Source organism: Natator depressus, chromosome 21 (assembly GCF_965152275.1).
Source record: "Natator depressus isolate rNatDep1 chromosome 21, rNatDep2.hap1, whole genome shotgun sequence".
Lineage (NCBI taxonomy): Eukaryota > Metazoa > Chordata > Testudines > Cheloniidae > Natator > Natator depressus.
This window is the reverse complement of record NC_134254.1, coordinates 16,014,971-16,036,588: the sequence shown is the minus strand read 5'-3', so window position 1 is coordinate 16,036,588 and position 21,618 is coordinate 16,014,971. Positions and strand designations below refer to the sequence as shown.

The 21,618-nt window shown below is 53.1% G+C and overlaps 1 protein-coding gene across 1 annotated transcript in view; it reads left to right on the top strand.

Annotated features, from left to right (window-relative positions):
* IGFN1 (immunoglobulin like and fibronectin type III domain containing 1) overlaps positions 1-21,303 on the top strand; it is a 73,625-nt gene extending 52,322 nt beyond the window's left edge. The window contains exons 21-26 of the mRNA XM_074936485.1: positions 1,053-1,450; positions 12,966-13,582; positions 14,640-14,793; positions 16,588-16,708; positions 18,672-18,794; positions 21,044-21,303. Of these exons, the coding sequence (XP_074792586.1) occupies positions 1,053-1,450; positions 12,966-13,582; positions 14,640-14,793; positions 16,588-16,708; positions 18,672-18,794; positions 21,044-21,303 (1,673 nt within the window). The remainder of the gene's footprint in view (positions 1-1,052; positions 1,451-12,965; positions 13,583-14,639; positions 14,794-16,587; positions 16,709-18,671; positions 18,795-21,043) is intronic.
* The last annotated feature ends 315 nt before the right edge of the window (positions 21,304-21,618 follow it).

The following is a 21,618-nucleotide window of genomic DNA, read 5'->3' as shown; positions in this document are numbered from 1 at the left end:
GAAAATATAAAACAAACAAAAGATTCATAGATACTAAGGTCAGAAGGGACCATTATGATCATCTACTCTGACCATCTAGTATCCATGCTGCAGTATGCAGATCCGAGTCCAGCCAACCATATCCCAGACTTCCTAGTGCCCTCCTGAAATGCACCCACTCTAGCCCTTGGTTCATGGCACAGTGTGGGAAAACTTGACTGTTCACCAAACTAGACTGTCCAGAGGACACAGACCCTTGGCCCATAGGATTATGGGATACTTTTGGTTAACTGCCAGGGCACAAGTCCAGTAGGTTTGCATTTACAGAGCAAAGCAATAAATAGGCCTTGAACCTTGGGGTCTAGCTTGAGTTCAGCCCCTCTACCCCCCACGGGGTCCTGGAACCCTGGGCCCAAGCCTCAGGTTAGCGTGATTTGTGTGTAGACTGATGCCGGAGTTCAAACCCCAGGCTGACATGTAGTGTAGACACACCCTTCGAGTGCCAAGTTAAGCCCCCGGGGCTGTCACTGCAGGCTAGGGAGTTAGCTTTGCACTGCCTTGGAATCCGCACTGCAACCCAACCAGCCCTTGCCCATCTCGCTCCTCCTGGGTGGTTTTTGAAGCGGCCCATCCGCTTTGCCGACCGGGCCCGTCCTCCTGCACCTGCACCTGCACCTGCACCGCTCGCTGCACGCCAGCCCCTTCCCCGTGGGGCCCTGTGCCGTTGGCGGGGCTCAGTTTACCTGCCCGCCCAGCTCCGCTCCTGCGCTTTCCACTTTTCTCATTGGTTCAGGGCTCTCCCTGGGAACCAATCGCAATCCCTTTGCCCTGCCCTAGTTTTCCGCCTGCTCTTCGGCGGAGGAGGTAAAAAGTTTGGCGTTCGGCCCCAACTTTTCAGGCGGCTCGGCGGAGCCCCTAAACGGACCGGGGAATTCGTGGCGACAGCGGGAGGCAATGCACTGATTGCCTCGACCGCATTAGCTTCAGGCATTGCTGCGGCTGCGAGGCGGGCGGCGATTGCGGGAGCCCGAGGCCCCGCTAACTTTGCTTTCGCAGGCGCTGCGGCGCTTCAGAAAACTTGCTCGCTTTGCATCTGTCGCCCGCCTCGCCCCAGCTGGGCGGATCGCCCCCGCCCCGGCCGCCTGCCCCGCTGCCCAGCATGACGGTCAAGCAGCGCAGAGGCGGCAGAGGGCGGCCCGAGAACAGCGCGGGCGCTCCGGCTGCCCCGGGCTGGGCGGAGGAGAGGGCGGCCGCGGGTCCCGGCCCCAGGGAAGCCTGGGCTTGGGGGTGCCGAGCCGCGCTGGCGCTGCTGCTGCTCGGGGTGGCCGCCGCCGGGGTGGCCGTGCTGGGCTGGCTGCTGGTGCACCAGCTGGGGGCCCTGGAGCAGCTGCGGGAGGCGCTGGGGAAGCTGCGGGGCCGCCTGGCCGAGCTGGAGGCGCTGCGGGAGCAAGAGCGGGGGACGAGAGAGCAGGTAGCGGGGAGTTCGGGGGTGGGCCAGGGTCCGCGGCTCCGGCAAGGGGGGGGGAACGACCCTCAGATCCTGGGGGGGGGGTGAGTGATTTGGGAGCAGGGGGCTGTTGTCTGTACATGCATTGTATTAGAGTGTCTCGGGGTGGGGGCGGCTGTTGAGGGGTCTCCAGTTCTCGCATGCATTGGCGGTTGTTGGAGAGCTGCAGCTGCCTGCCCCGGTGGGGGCTGGTATTGAGTGGGGGCACGCACGGAGAGCAGAGAACAGTCTCGCTGCCTGGGGGTGGGGGGGTCCCATGCAACACCACAAGACACTTTTCCAGGCTCTGCAGATCCACTGACTCCCAGCTGGGCAGGGGGGTTCCATGGAGGTCGCTCTCCCCAGCTCTAGTTTGTATTCTTCACCTCTGAGCCCCTTGGGTGCCCTCCTGGCTCTCTGGGACTGTTCTAAATCAATGTCCTCTTCCATCTCTGCACCCTGGGTATCCTGCCTACGCCCCGTGGTCAGAGAAATGGGGAACAGCCACTGTAGAGGCTCTCCCACCTGTGTGCAGGGTAAGGGAGGGAGGCTTGTGAAAGAAAGTACAGCTGTTGTTTGTGGTCCAAAATCAAGGAGGTACTTGAGAATGATAATGAAGACGACGCAGGTAGCATCCCCAAACAACCCCCACACTTCCCCCAGAAATTCACAGCTGTGGTTTCTCAAATCGTAGCTATCCATGGATTAGTGGGGCAGGAATGCATAGTGTGTGAGCTGAGACATTAGCTTCTTCTCTTGCCCTGCCAGCAGCAGGGCACAATGGGTTAATAGAACTGATTTCCATATTGGGGTGGAAATGATCTCAGTCTGTGTATCAAGATCCTGGGTGAGTGAACTTAGTGGCATGAACAAAGGAACTCTGGCCTGGTTGTCAGTCTCTTTGTTACAAGTCGTAGGCTGGACTGCCAAGTCCAGGATGAGATGCAGTGGGGAGTAGGGCTGGAATGGTACTGGGTTATGGGGAGCTGGCATTACGGTATGGAGGAAGCTTCTTGGCACATGGCTGCACTGTTACTGGTTTTATCCAATTCTTGCTGGCATTGAAATTCATCTGTGGCTGTGTGGTAATGACACGCTAAAGGAGTTTGCCTCTTGGAGCAGAACCTCTACCCATCTGGGACACATTCTTCTCCTGGTTCTCCCTCTGGGGCAGCGCAGCTCCCCACAGTCCCTTGTTCTGGGCTCTGTCATTGTGGTCCAGCCCTACGTTCCTTCTGAAGTTACTGAGACCGTCACATGTTTGAGGGCAGCAGAATCTGTTGCTGTTTCTTATCACGTGCTTGCGCTGCATGTAAGGATGGGTGGTGTCTACATGACATAAGCTTTAGACCCATTTGGTGTATGCACCAGAAATTATTTCAAGTGCAATGACCTAGGTCAGTGGTTCTCAACCAGGGGTGAGTGTACCTCTAGGGGTACTCAGAAGTTTTCCAGGGGTACATCAACTCCTCTAGATATTTGCCTAGTTTTACAACAGGCTACGTAAAAAGCACTAGCAAAGTCAGTACAGACTAAAATGTCCTAGGCAATGACGTGTTTATAGTGCACTGTGTACTGTACACTGAAATGTAAATACACTATATCCCAATTGATTTATGTTATAATTATATGATAAAAATGAGAAAGTCAGCAATTATTCATAACAGTGTGCTGTGATGCTTGTATTTTTATATCTGATGTAAGTTTTTAAGTGAGGTGAAACTTGGAGGGTACACAAGACAAGTCAGACTCTTGATAGGGGTACAGTAGTCTGGAAAGGTTGAGAGCCACTGTCCTTGGTATTCATCTGGGGTGAATGCAGAGGTCTTTAAAATAGCCTCTAAAGAGGGCTTACGTGGTACCTAGGTATAGTGTCTGTCTGTCTGTCCGTCCGTCCCCCAGCACAGGGAATGAGTTTCATTCTTGGTAGGGAGGCATTGACAGGCCAGTGGTCTGATGGAATAAAACCGGTCCTCTGCCCTGCTTTTGAAAGTGTCCAGTGCCTTATGCTTTAGAGGACAGTGCTGGAGAAACCTGTGACTTGCTTTGTTGGTTGTGTTGGTGTTGAAGCGAACTTTGTTGGCTCCAAAATGAAGACCCCGATCCTCTCTCGACTTCCTGCTTGGATGGGGGCTACTGCTTTATAGTGGTTACAAGTATAACGTACTGGCAGACTTTGCCATTTTGGCTTCTTATTCTAGGAGTGATGTCTTGTCTCTTTAAAACCTCACTCTATGTAATGGGAAGGACTGCGTTAGCAACTCAAGAACAGTCCCTGCAACTCCCTGGCCCCCAGCTATGAAGACTTTACAGGTTGCTGGCTCACGTGTAAAGCATGTTGTTTTCTTAATGCTGCACCGTGAGTCCCATAGGCCTATTCCCCCCCCCCCCAATTGTACACCTTTAAAAACACAGTATTTAGGGTTTGGTAGCACAAGGGGCGAGGTGGAATTAATTCCTTATCAATATTTTTCTTTTTAACCCTGCAGTATATTTACAGTTGGTGGGAACTGGTGGGCTAGAGGGTCCAGGGCAGGGAAGGAAGAGCTAGCCGCTGCTCAGTAAGGATTCCCCTTGCTAAGCTGTGAGCAGAGTTGCTGAGTGACGGGGGTTGTCCATGCTAGTCCTCCTCTGTGAGAAGGTTGTTATGGCCTGGCCCACGGTTGCTGCGGGGAGGAAAATGGGAATGGAGACGAGGCAATGACATGCTGACTGATATTGTTTCCTTGTGCTACCAGCCCTCCCCCCATCAGCTTGCCTCTCTCTGTCTCTCCTTGGGGCAGAGACCATTTTTTGTTCTGTTTTGTACAGTGCCTAGTAGGATGGGGGGTCCCTGTCCATGACTGGGACTCCCAGACACTGCAGTGGTACAGCTAATATCTAACAATAGAGGAGGCAACAGATACCTTTTCCTCTCCTCCAAAATGGAAGCGTGTGTCTGGTGCTAGTTGCCACATTGGGGCTGTCATTGTGCCAGACCCTCCTCCCCCCCCCCCCCATGTGTGATTAGACTCATGTGCATGCATGCACCCTGCCTGTGAGAAAATTCCCCTCTGGGCCGTCGTTCACTGCTGTCTGTCCAAGACGCTGCATGTGCTGGAAGGAGGGATGCAGCCCTCAGGAGCTGTGGCACGTTGTTTTCTAACAAGTGGCAGGCACCTGAACGTGAACCCGCTCTCATTAGCTCTGTGGCTGCTTGTGTGCCTGACGAATCCACAGCAGCGTGCAGATCTAATCCCTGCGGAGTGACTCTGCGTTACTAGGGGTCTGTGCCTGTGTGGGGCCATGGGCAGCGCTCTCCCTCACTGATGGGCCACGTGGCTAGAATTTGCAGAAGGGCAGAAGCACCCTCAACTGGAGCCAGATTTTCAGGCGAGCTTGGCATATTGGGAGCTGAGATCTCCTGAAAATTTAACTATAAATATCACCGTGGGGCTGCTGGGTGCGGTGCTTTCGAAAAGCCCAGCACCGTGTGCACTGACCAGCAGCTGCGGAGACTCTTCAGTGAATGTTATCTTGCGTTTATAGGTCTCCCTTAATCCAAAGTGAACTGCCTGCCTCTAACACTGCCAGAATGCAGCGCCGCCTGCGTAGAGGGTAGCCGTTGACCAGTGTACAGCCAACCACACAGCTGAGATGGTGGGAGGAATATTATCCAGTGACCAGTGGGGCAAACTCCTGCTCTCAGGCAGTGCTTTGGTCTCCACTCAAAGCCCAGTGCGCAGTAAACTACTAAGCACGGTATTTATCCATCTTGAGTGGTCAGAGTTGACCCTGCTGGGATGTGAACCTATCGCTCCAGAAGTGAAGATATTTCACAGCTGAATCCGAGACTTCCGAGCCATCCCTCCTGGCTCGAGAAGGCAATGGGGTATGCTGGCCACAGACTCCAAATCATAGCAGTGGGACAACAGAATGTAACCTCTTCCCCCTTCTTCCTAAACTTGCATGGGAAAGCCCCGCTCACGCCCGGGAGGAAAGAAGTATGTTTTCCACCTCCTGCCATGTAGTGGCTCTTGGTTACTAGTAATATCCATCTGCTTGTTCAGTTTCACCAAAACTCTGGAACGTAAAGCAATCCAGCAGTGACTGCATAGGTTTATTTGCGGATCCAGCCAATGCCTACCCAGAATTAAAATGAATACACTTGGCACGTAATCAGTTCCAAAGTGGTCCATCGTTTTAAGTAAGCACCTACAATTCTCCGTTTACATTCACTTTTCCTGGTATCCTACCCCTGTAGCGCAGCTCAGCGTGCTTCTGAGCTGTTGCCATAGCGTATTATACCTGTTTTACAGATGGGGAAACTGCTAGAACAATGTGGTCACAAATGGTCACTGATTTTTGGTGCCCAACTTGAGACCCCTGGGATCTGATTTCCCCCTCCCCCACCCCCAGCCAAAATCAGTGGCCTCTTGTCACTCAGGCCAGTCACTAGCCCAAGGCTAGATGGAGTGGTAGAGCTGGGATTAAAACCCTCAACCCTGACTTGCGCTCTCCCTAGTTAGAGACTCTTCTGTATGGTGGTGGTTTGACCCCTCTCTGTGGCTGGAGAGGAACTTTCCAGCCAGCTGCACTAAGTTCTCTGGTCTGGACACTGAAAGCATTTGCCTTCAGCTGTTTAAATTTGTTGAGGCCTTCCTTTAAGGGCTAGTGCAGGTGCTCAGAGGAGTTTCCTGTCACTTTATAAGAGTTCCTGGTTGTTTAGAAATGCGCATTGCACAAAAGTGTCCTGAATCCACTCCAGATGTGCAGCTTCTGCTGCCGTTCCCTCACATCAGCCTACGTTCCATCCCTGCCCGCTTATCCCTGTCACAGTAGCATGGCGGGGGAACATACAAGCCAACTGACTTCTGACCATGCGGCTTTCGCTTGCTCTCTGGTTCTTTCTGTCGATTCAGTCTTTTGTCCCTGTCAGAAATAAAGGGAAGGGTAACCACCTTTCTGTATACAGTGCTATAAAATCCCTCCTGGCCAGAGGCAAAATCCTTTCACCTGTAAAGGGTTAAGAAGCTAAGATAACCTCGCTGGCACCTGACCAAAATGACCAATGAGGGGACAAGACACTTTCAAATCTGGAGGGGGGAGACAAAGGGTTTGTCTGTCTGTGTGATGCTTTTGCCGGGAACAGATCAGGAATGCGGCCTTACAACTCCTGTTAAGTTAGTAAGTAATCTAGCAAGACGCGTTAGATTTCCTTTTGTTTAAATGGCTGGTAAATAAGCTGTGCTGGAATGTAGATTCCTGTTTTTGTGTCTTTTTGTAACTTAAGGTTTTGCCGAGTTGGATTCTCTCTGTTTTGAATCTGATTACCCTGTAAGGTATTTCCCATCCTTATTTTACAGAGGTGATTCTTTTAGTTTTTCTTCTATTAAAATTCTTCTTTTAAGAACCTGATTGCTTTTTCATTGTTCTTAAGATCCAAGTGTTTGGGTCTGTGGTCACCTATGCAAATTGGTGAGGATTTTTATCAAGCCTTCCCCAGGAAAGGAGGTGTAGGGCTTGGGGGGGGGGGGGGGATATTTTGGAGGGCAGACATCTCCAAGGGGGCTCTTTCCCTGTTCTTTAACACGCGTGGTGGTGGCAGCATAGGGTTCAAGGACAAGGCAAAGTTTGTACCTTGAGGAAATTTTTAACCTAAGCTGGTAAGAATAAGCTTAGGGGGTCTTTCATGCAGGTCCCCACATCTGTACCCTAGACTTCAGAGTGGAGAAGGAACCTTGACAGTCCCAGCACGGTTACTCACTTCCTTTGCTAGTTAAATACTTAATCATAGAATATCAGGGTTGGAAGGGACCTCAGGAGGTCACCTAGTCCAACCCCCTGCTCAAAGCAGGACCAGTCCCCAACTAATAAGGCAGCTTGACTTGCTGTGGGTAAGGTTTGGGTAATAACTCTTATACATTGATCTTGGTTAGCAGATAACTCATTGGTCGCTGGCTGAACGCTGCTCCAGCAGCCCCCTTTTCAATTCCTTTCTGGGGGGGGCTCAATACTAAGGAGAAGTGGGCCAGCTGTCGGGAACTGTTAATCTGAAGCCTGTTGTCTGGTCACTGGCACTCTGCAGTGTTACCAGAAGCAGTCTGATCGTCAGTGTTACAATGGGATGTGATTGCAGAGCCCTTGGCCATTATCTTTGAAAACTCGTGGCGAACGGGGGAAGTCCCGGATGACTGGAAAAAGGCTAATGTAGTGCCCATCTTTAAAAAAGGGAAGGAGGAGGATCCTGGGAGCTACAGGCCAGTCAGCCTCACCTCAGTCCCTGGAAAAATCATGGAGCAGGTCCTCAAAGAATCAATCCTGAAGCACTTACATGAGAGGAAAGTGATCAGGAACAGTCAGCATGGATTCACCAAGGGAAGGTCATGCCTGACTAATCTAATCGCCTTCTATGATGAGATTACTGGTTCTGTGGATGAAGGGAAAGCAGTGGATGTTTTGTTTCTTGACTTTAGCAAAGCTTTTGACACCGTCTCCCACAGTATTCTTGTCAGCAAGTTAAAGAAGTATGGGCTAGATGAATGCACTATAAGGTGGGTAGAAAGTTGGCTAGATTGTCAGGCTCAACGGGTAGTGATCAATGGCTCCATGTCTAGTTGGCAGCCGGTGTCAAGTGGAGTGCCCCAAGGGTCGGTCCTGGGGCCGGTTTTGTTCAATATCTTCATAAATGATCTGGAGGATGGTGTGGATTGCACCCTCTGCAAATTTGTGGATGATACTAAACTAGGAGGAGTGGTAGATACGCTGGAGGGTAGGGATAGGATACAGAGGGACCTAGACAAATTGGAGGATTGGGTCAAAAGAAATCTGATGAGGTTCAATAAGGATAAGTGCAGGGTCCTGCACTTAGGACGGAAGAACCCAATGCACAGCTACAGACTAGGGACCGAATGGCTCAGCAGCAGTTCTGCGGAAAAGGACCTAGGGGTGACAGTGGACGAGAAGCTGGATATGAGTCAGCAGTGTGCCCTTGTTGCCAAGAAGGCCAATGGCATTTTGGGCTGTAGAAGTAGGGGCATTGCCAGCAGATTGAGGGACGTGATCGTTCCCCTCTATTCGACATTGGTGAGGCCTCATCTGGAGTACTGTGTCCAGTTTTGGGCCTCAGACTACAAGAAGGATGTGGAAAAATTGGAAAGAGTCCAGCGGAGGGCAACAAAAATGATTAGGGGACTGGAACACATGAGTTATGAAGAGAGGCTGAGGGAACTGGGATTGTTTAGTCTGCGGAAGAGAAGAATGAGGGGGGATTTGATAGCTACTTTCAACTACCTGAGAGGTGGTTCCAGAGAGGATGATTCTAGACTATTCTCAGTGGTAGAAGAGGACAGGACAAGGAGTAATGGTCTCAAGTTGCAGTGGGGGAGGTTTAGGTTGGATATTAGGAAAAACTTTTTCACCAAGAGGGTGGTGAAACACTGGAATGCGTTACCTAGGGAGGTGGTGGAATCTCCTTCCTTAGAAGTTTTTAAGGTCAGGCTTGACAAAGCCCTGGCTGGGATGATTTAATTGGGGATCGGTCCTGCTTTGAGCAGGGGGTTGGACTAGATGACCTCCTGAGGTCCCTTCCAACCCTGATATTCTATGATTCTATGATCTCTCTGACCCAAAGACAGTTTGACAGAAAGGACTAGCCAGTTTGGTAATGGGATACAGGGGTGGCAGGTTTGTAGAAATTTTGGTGGTGCCCAGAGCCCGCTCCTGCCTAAGGCTCTGGGAGGGAGTTTGGGTGGGGGGAGGAGGTCTGGGGTGCAGGCCCTAGGCTGGGGTAGGGGATAGGGGTGCAGGCTCTGGGAAGGAGTTTGGGTGCAGTAGCGGTGAGAGGTTGGGCTCTGGGAGGGAGTTTGGGTGGGGGAGGGGGTCTGGGGTGCAGGCTCTGGGCTGGGGGTGGGCGTGCAGGCTCTGGGAGGGAGGTTGGGGACAGGAAGGGGTGCGGAGGGAGGGGGTGCAGGCTCTGGAAGGGATTTTGGGGGTGGGAGGGGGGCCGTGGGAAAGGGGTGGGGATGCAGGTTCTGGGAGGGATTTTGGGGGTTCGGCACTTAGGCTTCTAGGCAGGGTGGGCTGGGGGCCTCCACGCTCTGCTACCCCCAGGTACTGCCCCCGCAGCTTCCCATTGATGGCAGGGGTGCTTGGGGCGGGAGCAGCGCTTGTAGACCCAGACCCACCTCACCCAGGGGCCGCAGGGAGGGGCCGGCAGCCGAGTGGAGCGAGGAGGCGGGAAGCTGCTCAGCTCCGCTGCGCTGCCGGTGGTGGGTGGGGGCTGTTTTAAATCGCCTGGGGGACACGTTGGGGGGGAGCGGAAGGCGGGGCCAAGGGAGAGACCCGCTCTCAAACATTGCTCGAGCTGGGCCCCGGGCCAGGAATATTCCTGGTTCCCAGACACCACAGGCCCATAGAACTGCCCGCCCATGATGGGACACAGAACCTTCCAGTCTCAATCAGTATGACCGGAAGTGATTGCCAGCTCTCAGCTTTCACATATGTGGGAGGGGCCCAGTCCAGGACCTGCTGGGCAGATCTGCCCATAGAATCCAGCAAGGCCTTGGGAGACCACCATGATGTTACCAATGTAGACTCCCTAAGCTGGCCTCCTTGCTGACAATTTCTGCATAGAGGCTGAAAACTCAAGAGACCCCCAGAGGGGGTCCCTGCAGGGGAGGACTGAGATGTATTAGTGGGGGGAAAATGCACTTCCACTGCTTAACTAAGGGACTCTGTTCTCCAGGCCTGTACTTGCCCCTGTGCTCCATGCCAGTCACTGAAGTCTTCATTTTCCAGTTTAACAAGCAAAGACTCTTCTTTTTGGGGGGTACCCACCCAAACAAGATGGAGATGCTATGCAGCTGACAGCACTTTATCTGTAGCCAAAGTCAGCCCACTGAAAGCTGGGGTTCCCCTGGTTCTGGTGCTCCTGGGTGTTGGTCATGATAGTTTAGGTTTTGGGGTTTTTTTTTTTTTAATTGATGTCCCTTCAATTTCCACCATTAACTTGTGTGTTTCCTGCAGCTCCTGCCACGAGAATAGCCTCTGCTTCTGTTTCAAGGTTCTCGTGTGTAAGCAAAGAGCAGCAAGCATCCTAGGGGCCGGCTAACCCCAGCAGAAACTGCTTCTTGGGGGGGGGGGGGGGGGCTTTTTAAAAATCTGTTGGTTTTGGTTTGGGGGAACTTAGTTTTGCAGCCTGACAGTGTTGCTTTTCATGAGCGTTCAGCCCTGCCAGATGGGAATGTAGATGTCTGTGCTAAGGTGTGACTGTTCTATTTTAGGAAAAAATGGAGTCCATTAGAGCCAACAATTATCTATAGAGCCATAGCTTGGTCTAACGAGTGATGACAGGCTGCTAAAATCTTTTGCAACTCATTTCTGGGATTCTAATCAGTAATCCTAAATCCTGTAAATCAAACCTCACATTGAATGTTGTGTACTGGTCCCAGCAGCTACAGCCTCCTGACTGAGCAGCCCCTTGCATCTTTTTTGCATCTTTTTTGAAGCCTGTTGTATGTTGCTTGTTTCAGTATCAATACCAGAGAGCGAGAGTGGCACAGGTTGCCTTGCTGGCTGTAGGGTGTTCCTACTATGGCTAGACACACTGAAATCTGGCTTGATATTTAGTTGATTGGTCTGTAGTTTTGTGAAAATGTCTTCACAATTAAAAAAACAAAACAAAAAAAACAGTCCTTTTTTAAATGTCAGTAAATATTCCCTGCTTGTTGGGAACAAAATACACCCTCGGGGAGAGCCTGAAAGGACATGGCCTGTAAAAGCAAAACCGGCTCTGTTTGTTTTGTTATCCAAGTGGAAGGAACCAGGGGCAGCGCTGGATTTTTATAATGTGTCGCTTCCGGTGATCATTCTAAGGGGCTGTTAATGCAGAGGTGAAGGAACTTGCTTACAAACAAGTTTTAAACTGATGGCTCCATTGAGCACTTGCTTTGCAGAGACCCTTCCAGATCCCTGGCCGTGACTCTGGAACTACTGTAGAAGAGGGCCCCAGAGAACCCTTCCCAGGGTGGACATTGGTCTAATGCATGTTGTGATGGGATGTTTGAGCCAAAACTTCAAGAGCAGCACATTCATTTTGTAATGAAGCAAGTTCATGGAGGTTAAGTCATTAATGGCTATTAGCCAGGATGGGTCAGGAATGGTGTCCCTAGCCTCTGTATGTCAGAGGGTGGAGATGGATGGCAGGAGAGAGATCACTTGATCGTTACCTGTTAGGCTCACTCCCTCTGGGGCACCTGGCATTGGCCACTGTTGGCAGACAGGATTCTGGGCTGGATGGACCTTTGGTCTGACCCAGTCTGGCCATTCTTATGTTCTTACCCAGCTTGAGACACCAGGGTCTGATTTTTCAGAGGTGCTAAGCACCCCCAGTTCTGGCAGGAAGTCAGTGGGGTGTGAGATTTGGCTTTCAAAAGGTGTCACCACTCTCTTGAAATCGCTGGCTGCCAGAGTTAGTGTGTGCTCAGTGGATCCCCATGCTGTGCAGACAGGATTAATAAAGCTCCTAGAAGTGGCCCTTACTGCATCTTGGTGCTTTGATGTCTAGACATACACACACTTCCATATCTTCATTGCAAGCTATATATAATTTTTAAGGAGCTCCCAGTAACCAGGGACGTGACCCTGGCAGCAGTAAACTGCCCATTGCAGTCGAGATGGGCAGCCAAAGTTGCTCTCGAAATTTCTGGTTCTCAGTGAAGCTTGCCCTGCTGGTTTTGCCAGTGGTTCAGGCACTAGCCTGGGACTTGGATGACCTGGTTCGATTCGCTGCTTTGCCACCATCTTCTTGTTTGATCTTGGACACGTCCCAGGGCCTGCTCGGCAAAGGTACGTAGATGCCTATGGGGCAGATAGGCCCCTCGTGGGATTCACAAAAGCTCCTGAAGCAGGCGAGGTGCCCGGCTGGAGTTTGTAAACACCACAAGGGGTGTCTCTGCACCTTTAGTACTAATACCAGTGCAGATCTGCCCTTAGTCTCTGTATCTCAGCTCCCCGCTGTGCCACACCTGGCCCCACCCCAGGTGTGTGAGACAGCAGATCCACTACAGATTGTGAGGTGCTCAGATACTGTGCTCTTGGAAGACCCACACAAGTGCCTGCGATTAACCCTTACTACCCTTGTAGTTAGGACCAGGCTAGTCCTGGGCCAAATGCTTCATGTTTTGGTTGACCTCTCTTGGCCTAGGTCTTAGAGAGGCTGTTTGTGAGCAGCTGCTGTGACTGGAGGAGGGCAGTGGCAGCAGACTCTTGGTGCCGTGGTGCCTGCTATTACTCCTCCTCCTCTCAGGACTTGGCTACTGTTAGGGGGTGGGGGTCTCCTCTCCTCCTGGCCCTGCTCTCGCCTTCAACCCATGCTTCCCACTGAGGAGGATGTGGCAGGCTTTACCCCATGCTTTCCCTATTGGTGGCCATTTCCAGGTGTCCCAGGCATGGCCTCGTCTCTCTGGCTGTCCCCAGGTCCCAGAACACCCTCCTCACACTGTCTCTCTTTCCTTCCAAGCTGTCTAACATGGCGGAGCTGGAGCGGCGACTCTCTGACCTGGAGCTGGCCCAGATGCTGTCTAGGCAGAAACTGGAGCGAGCCTTTGCCGCTGCTGAGCGCATCGAGGCCTCTGACCCCATCGGCAAGCTTGCCGCCTTCCAGGTGGAAGTGAAGAAGGCCATCAGTGAGCTGAGAGGAGAGCTCCCCTCTGGGACCGAGCTGGCTGCGCTGCAGAGCCAGCTGGAGCAGCTGAGAACCACCGAGCTGGAGATGCTGAGGCAAGAGGTGGCCGGGCTCTTGGCGTCGGGTTCCAGGCTGGAGCAGAGCGTTGCCTCGTTGACCAGCTCCCTCACCAGTGCCCAGAGGAGCCTGGAAGAGAACGCTCAGAGCCTGCAAGCCATGCAGCAGGAAGTGGAGCACGCTAAGGTGGCTGGCGAGAGATTGGAGAACAGCATGGGCTCCCTGTCAGCCCAGACCTTCATCCTGGAGGGAAGCCTCAACCGCACCACACTGGTGGCACACGCCCTACAGCAGCAGCTGGAGCAGAACAGCAAGGCTCTGGCTGGGCTACAGGAAGTGGTAGCAAATCAGAGAGGGAGCGACAGCTCTGAGCCTCGGCAGCTGGAGAAGCTCCGGTATGATGGCCACTCGAGGCTGATGTTTGTTACGTGTATTGCGGTAGCGCTGAGAGGCCAGGGCCCCACTGTGCTAGGTGCAGTACAAATGGTTCCTGCCGCAGAGCATGGGATTTGACCACCTCTAGCCAAGCGGAGCTCTGCAGAGCCCTCATTACAGAGAGCAGAGCAGCGTGCCATGTCTGAAGGGTTTAACACCAAAGCGGGGTATAGTTATTGAGGGGATGTGGCTAAAATCAAGGGGATGCAGTTCAGAGCAGGAGTGTTTGCCCTGAATACAAGGGAGGCCTTCCCTATAGTGAGACCTGCCTGGAGAAGCATTTGCTCCATCGCTTGGGACACACGCAAATAAACTGGGCAAAGCCTGTGTGGTTACAGGGCAGCGGGCAGCTGTGATAGAAAGCTCTGGTAGCCCATTGCCCGTCTCCAATGTCCGTGGCCTAGAGTCCTGGTGACGAGGGGTGTTGCTTTGGGCTGGGCTGCATAGCAGTGTTTCCCTACAGGACTCCTCTCTCTCCTCCCGTAGTAGTGGCTCCCTGCTCCCCACCAGCTAGTGGTGAGGAAAAGTCCACACTGCAAGTGAAGGTCTGATGGCCGCATGGGTAGGCATACCCACGCAAGCTTTAATCTAGCTGGCATGGGTAACAGTAGTGTAGATGGGGTGGTGCAGGCTAGCAGCCGTGGGTAAGCATGCTGGCACTAGCTTAATCTAGTGAGCATGGGTAACGGTAGTGAAGATCCAGTGACATAGGCTTTGGCACAGCCTAGCTACCAGACTACAAGCTACAGGGGCTCTGGGTACGCCCTCTGTCTGCTAGCCCACTCCGAAGCCTGTGCAGCTGAATGAAGAGCTGGAGTGAAATGTAGCCTTCTTCAGAGGCCATTAGGAAGCAGTCTGCCCTCTCCTCTGGCTTTGTGGCATCCCCTCTCTGCATTCGCTGCAGGCTTGTATCTCAGACTGCCGCTCAGCATGCAAGTGCCCAGTGGCACGTGAGAGCCAGTGTTTGCAGCTCCATGGGGACCCGCAGGTCTTGACTCTGCTCTCTGGGCCTTCCAGGGTGCAGATCCAGCAGCTGCAGCTGGAGAGATCAGCCGTGCAGGAGCGGGTGAACGAGGCGCTGCACAGCATTGCTGACCAGAGGAGAGAGCTGCAGGGCAGGATCTCGGAGCTGGAAACTGCTATTCATGCTCTTCAGGGCCATGTGACTCAGGTGAGGACTCGGGGCCAGCCTGCTGTGGTTACTCCAGTGTTGCCTAGGGAGAGGAAGTAAGCAATACAGTAGCACCTCAGAGGTACGAGCACCGCGGGAAGGGAGGTGGTTCTTTCAGAGGTTTACGAGTGAACACTGACTTTACTGTGTAGCAGAAAAACGCTGCTTTTATCCATCTTAACTTCAATGAAACAAGCACAGAAAGTTTCCTTACTTTGTCAAATCTTTTTTTTTAACTTTCCCTTCGTAGTTTACATTGAACACAGTACTGTGCTGTACAGCATTTGCTTCTTTTGGTCTCTGCTGTCTGACTGTGTACTTGTGGTTCCAAATGAGGGGTGTGGCTGGCCGGTCGGTTCGTAACTCTGATGCTCTACTGTCCCGTTAGAGCCCGGGGGAGATGCTGGCCGGGCGTCAGAGGAGTTCAGAGATGAGATACAAAGCGGGCTAAGGGGGTGGAGGAATGAGAGCGATTTGCTTTACATGACGAAGGGGGAGGGGAAACAGAGCTACCCATGAGAACAGGCCAGGCCTGGCTACTGATCTCAGAAGGGCTGGAGGATGTGGGGGGACACGCACACACAGGTGCTGGCTTTCTCCAGGCCTGGGGGGTGCTCAATCCCCCTCTCTGCCCCCTGCTGCCAAGTCCCCATCCCCGCCCCATCTCTTCTTTGCCTCTTCCCGCCCAGTTCTATCCCCTCCACTGAGCATGCCTCATCCCTGCCCCTCCCCCTTTCTCCCAGAGCCTCCTGCACACTGCGAAACAGCTGATCGTGGCGGGCAGTCAGCGCTGGGCAGGAGGGGGAGGAGTTGATCGGCGGGGCTGGCAGGAGGCGCTGGGGGGGAGGAAGGGGGAGCTGCCTGCTGGTGGGTGCAAAGCACCCGCTAATTCTTCTCCGTGGGTGCTCCAGAGCTGGAGCACCCACGGAGTCTGCGCGTATGCGGGGGACAGACATGGAATTGCAGATTTTTAAAAACAAATGCAACTGACGTGCTGGGATCACTCTGAAATGCTGTCCCGTCAAGCAGCGTAGGGCAGTCTGCATCCACAGAGATGGGTCTTGAAGGTACGTGTCCTGCAAAACGCACAAGTGAGGGCTTCTGCATCACAGCTCCGCATTGGGCTCTGGGCCCTGGAGGGTTATCGGCTTGTAGCGAGCTGGCTGGGCTCATGGAATGTGACGTTATTTTGGTAGCAGAATCCCCCGGATTTACTTCCCAGCAGAATTTCTCAGCTGTTGGGTCGGGGGGAGTGTTACAGCTCAGTACCTGGATATCCTTTGGGAAGAGGGTTTTGCAGTATGGTTGGTCACATGAGGTTCTGGGTTGGGCCTAAGCCCACCAAAGCAAATACCTGCAGGAAGGAGGAATGCTGGAACTGGGCTTTAGGAGCCCTAAGAGTGCAGATGTGGGCAGTGCTGCTCCCTGCAGTGCAGGAGGATGTGCAGGTCTCAGAACCAAAAGCAGGGGATTTCAGTCTCCAGTGCCTCTTGCCTCCATTGATCAATCTCTCCCCACGTGCTTGCACGCAGACCTTTGCTACAGAGCCCTTCACCTGGCAGTAGCTGGCACCTCCCTGGAACCTCTGGGAAGTGGAACTCTCTGCAAGCGGGGAATCTCTGTGTATGTGGTTGCCTGTGTGTGTGACAGCCTCTTGCAGGGTGGGGTAGCTCCCAGCCCCACAGGGAGGCCACGGCATGTGGCCATGACTCTCACCACGCGCTGCTTTCTGAGGAAGCCTGTGCCTGGAGCAAAGAGTCTGTCCCATGCCCTGGATTTCCTCTCTTTCTTCAGGTGGAGCTGGGCATGGTCAATCTGAACACACAGCTCTCCACTGCCGTGGAGCAGCAGCTGCAGGGTCTAAAGCTTGGGATGGCCAATCTGGAGAGCAGCCTGGGCACCAGCTTGCAGCAATGTAAGAGCAAAATCCCTTCCTGGACCATGGGGGTGGGGTGGGGGAGACCCACAAACTGAACTACTGGTTGTGGTGTTAGGAGCCACCCCTGCCGTGTGTTCTGCTTGCTCATCAGATGGGCACGTGCATGCACCCCTCTGCATGCTTCTCGGGAGCCAGAGACAGAAGCCAATTGGGTCTCTTCTCTTCCAGTGCTTGGTGGCTCAACCTTGTGCAGACTTCAGTGGCTCAAGTGATTGGCGTAGTTTTGCCCGGGGGGAGGGGAAGCGAGTCCATAGACTATTGAGCGCACTGTTATTGCGACAGTCGTGTTGTCCGTGAGCTTTGATGCCAGCCCAGCGGGCCCATCTGGCTGTCCCCGCACAGGCTCCGTTTAACCGCAAGCTCTTCTCCCCACCCCCTGCCCTCAAGACACCCATTTGGGGTGATCTCTGACTAGCGGAGGAGACGCTCAGAGCTGTCTAAGCTCACGCTGGGGTCCCAGTTCCTGCTCCCGCCACTGTCTGTCTAACAGGGCGTTTGTGGAGCAGGTCCCCGTTTCACATGTCCGTTGTTACCAGATTTGATCATTACTTTGTGGTACGCTCATTTATTAGGGTTACTCTTCGGGGGGGGGGGGGGGTGTTAGGGTCTGTACTTCTATCAATGTGCTGCTTGTGTCACTTGTGTTCTCCTACGGAGCTCTACTTCTCCGTGCTGCCAGTCGTTCCCCCCTGCCCCCCCAGTGGAGCTGTCCTGCAGGACCTCGGTTCCCCTGGGCTGGGTTCTTCCCAGCCCCAGAATCAGACGAACACACACACATTAACAGCGCGCGTCTGAGAGGGCCGGGTTAATCAGCACTCCCAAGCTGACCCCTTATATGTCCCTGGACTCAGCAGGCCAGGTCAAGCAGCACTTCCAAGCTGCCACCTTCATATGCCCCAGGTTCAGCACGTCCCTATCCCCATTTCCACGTTACAATTGCTCTGGTCGTAACCCGCTGGATGAGCAATCCCCACAGGATTTTTGGGCGCTGCAGGGAGCGTTGCTGCAGAGTGAATGGGGAAGCCAAAAAATACCCACGTTGGGGTGAGAGAGAAGCAAGCAGCTTAATCATGAAAGTTATTTATTGCCAGGTAATAACCATACAAGGGGAGCCAAACAAACCACTTATAATATTAAATTGAACTTAAATTTGATTATAAAAGTCAGGTTTAGAAAACTATAACTGATCCCACAAATCAGGCTTAGAAGGCTACACCGAGAGAGAGAGAGAGAGAGCTGGGTTCTCACTACTCCGTGAAGCTTGAATCGATCGGGGGTCCCAGGTGGTGGTGGTAGCTGAGGGTCCAGAGTGCTGAAGACAGGCAGAGCCCCCAGCATGGTCAGTCAGGAGAAGGTGAAGTCCCAGTGGAGCTGATGCAGAGTTTGGATCCAGGCATCAGAACACTTACTTAGTGTAAGTAGGGTTTTTTGTAGGGAAACAACAATGGTTCAAGGGAGAACACTAGATTTGTTTATGGGTAAACTGATGGCTCAAGGGAATATGCCAGAGTTGTTTTGTTCAAGCTAGACAATGGGAGCTGATCATTCCTGGCAACGGGCAGTGCTCCTTGGAGGGAGCTCACAATGCAATTAGGCAGCTTCAGTATTTTGGATACTAGTAAAGGATTTATTACTAGAATTGGTCTGATAACTGCTGAGCTGGGTGTGTGCAGGCGTGGGTTCATTAACATCTGGCTCAGAGATCCTGCAGAATGCAGTGCTTCCCTGCTTTTCTGGTCCCAGAGTTCAGTGCAGTTCTTGCCTTGGAATCTCTGTTCTCCATTCTGTATGCTAATGGAGATGCCTCCCTGTCCCATCTTCGATGCAAATGAGGCTAGGGGAGTTTCCTTAATCCTGTCACCAGTGTCCCAGAGGTTTAGGTATGTCTCCCACGGCCTTTTGATTGCTTTTTGTAAGTCTTTTTTCTGAATGGCTTCAGTTCAAGCAGACGCGGCGGTGGAGGCAGGGGGGGAAGAGGTCTTTAGTGAGTCAGACAGGCTGGGTACCTGGATATCCCCCAGGAGCACAGAGCTGATCGGTAACACCATCAGTGGCTTTGAGTGTGAGGAAGGACTGTGGGCTGGCTGCTGCTGCTGCTTCAGCCCTCGGCAGGGTGCCAGGCACACCTCAACGTGGTGGCTGCGGGTGACAGTAGGAAGCATAGTAGACCTCTCACCCAACGTGGGGTGAAAGGCCTCTGTGTGGGACTGGCATGAAGGGTAACAAAGTAACTGGAAACCTAGTGTGTCTCTGCGCAGAGGCTTTGGAGACTAGAGAGCAGCCTGGCCTGGTGTAAGTCCATGGTCAGTGGAGTCGCACCTGGGATGCATCCATCCCTAGGACTGTTTCCTTTGGGAAGGAGAATTGATGACAGAGGTACATAAATAATAATTGAGATAGGAGGTCCATTGGCCTCCTGGTTACCCAGTAGCATAATAAAAGAACAAGGGGACTCCCCAGTGAATTACAGAAGCAGCGCACATTAAAATAGCTAACAGGAAATTTTCATGGAGTGTGTAACTGACCCTTGGAACCCACTGCTGCAGGACAGCACGGGCTGAATGCACTTCCCCCGAAGGATTAGATGCTGGCACCGATAGAGCAGCAGCTGCAGTTAGCCTGAAACATATTTATCCCAGTTGTCAATGAGCAGCTGTGGTGAGCAACACATGGCCAAGCCTGCAGGGACAGTGTGCTTGGGTGTGGCAGGATGTGGCAAGAGTCTCTGAACCATCTGAGACAGGTGACATTCCATAGTCTTAATCCAAATTTGCAGCTAAATTTTCATATCCAGTAATATCCACAGGGGGGCGCTGTGGGACTGCAAGTGCCCGAAGCTCTGTGCATGGGAAGGCAGCAAGGGGGTTTCTTTGCAAAATCAAATCTGATCTCAGTCCCTGGAAATCCCGATGAGGGGAGGAAGGGTGAGTCCTTAGGGGGCTTCTCCAGATACCTGGTGGGGGTAAGGGGTTTTCAGTGGAGGGGAAGTGCCCCACTCTGTACCACAGAGCCTCTGGGAACTGCCATGCAGGTGTTTTTTCCTCTTCGCTCCCAAAGGGAGGCACGTCAGGGTGAGCAGAACCAGGTCTCTGCCCTCCTGAGGCAGGCTCTCCCCCAAGCCCAGGGCTTCCTCGCCCTACAGGGTCCTTTCACCTGAGGAGAGCTGGACATGGCTCCCTGCAGAGCTGCCATCTGCCTGCCTTCCTGCCCCCCTCAGGGCTGAATGTTCCTCTCCCAGGCACCCAGCCAGGGACTGAGATGAGACCCTAACCGCAGGCTCACTGGGACTCCCCGTCACACTAGAGCAGTGGGGAGTGGCTGTGGTGCCTATGGCTAGGGCTCTGGGTTTGGCTCCATTCAGATCCAGCCAGAGCTTGGGACTCCAGACCCCCTGGTTAGAGCTGATTTGAATTGCTTTGGGTTCCTTACACCTCTCTCTGGTTTGGTTCTTTGGGATTCCATCCCCTGTCCTATCCCCTCTCCCCTCCGGGTGTAGTTCCCTGGTGCTGTGGTTCCCATTCCCCGTGGAACACTAGTCGGTGAGAACGTGTCATGTGTCACTGTGTGTTAATTAGGAGCCCCTCTACTTGTCACAGCACTGATGGTTTTCCTGGAGGAAACCATCCACTAGAGATGGTTCATCTCTAGTGATGGCATGTTCCTTTCCCTGTGGTGTGCCAAACATTCCCTTGATCTTGTGTTGTGATACCAGATCTCTGCTCAGGGCTGTCCCCTTCCAGCCCCTTGGGGTGCTTCTCCAGGCTAAATGACTCCTGTCTCTGCAGTCTCATGGTAGATCTCTGCCAGCTGGCTCTTCACACTCCAGGCTCACTGAGACTCTCTGGAGGGCACCGAAATTGAGTATGATCTGTGCAGTGACCATTTCCTGTCCCTGTAAATATGGGACATCCCCCGAGGGTGGAGCGCACTGGGCTTTGCAATGCTTATGCCCTGTACCAGAGAGCATGATACAGTCCTGCTGCCCTAAAGTTTCTCTCCCCGCTGCAGGGGAATGCCATTGACTAATGTGGATTCCTTTCATGGAGGCCTGGTGGGAATTTAAAGCTACGGGACTGTGTATCTCCGATACACCTTCCTCCCGGACATTGTTCAGCTGTGATGGTGTAAATAGCTTGGTCCCTGAGCTTCCTGACTCTGGCTCTGCAGTTATGGGTTGCCTCTCATGGTGATGAAGGATATACAGAAATGGAGCTTGCAATGGGACAGTGGGAAGACTGGCTCGATGCCCTCGACAGAAGGGGAAGGAAACTAATCTCTTGCTTCTCTCTTCTCTCCCCCCGCCCCCACCAGGTCTCTCGGGAGAGGTACAGACCCGCTGTGAGACTGAGGGCAGCTGTGTGTGGCCACGTGTCCGCGAGGTCAGCTTCCCGCACCGTGTCCTGACCCAGCCCGTGATTATGCTGGGGCTGGTGGGGCTGAGCGCTCATGGCTCTGTGGGCATCTCGGTGAGAGCTGTGGACGTCACAGACTCTGGCTTCAAAATACACATTGCCAACATGGGCAACCAGAGCCTGTCCAGCGCGAGGGTCTCTTGGATGCTGTGTGCCTAGACGGAAACTGTTATGCAGCCCTTGGAGCAAGCAGCTGGGGCATTGGGAGCAGGGGTTACTGAGCTGGTGGCATCTGCTTTACTTGGACACAACCGTGGTTTGCTTTGGTTTTCTTCACAGTAATTACACCTTACAGGGAGTCTGTGTAGATGGGATTCCAATTAATAGCCCCTCTCTTGGGAGCTGTGTACCCCCATGGAATGGCAGGCTGAACAGCCCCAGGCCTTGCTGAAGGCTCCTGGAAAGTGCAACTGTCAAGATCTGTCTTAAACTTTCAAACATAAGCGCCTAAACTGAGCCACCAGCTATGTGCAA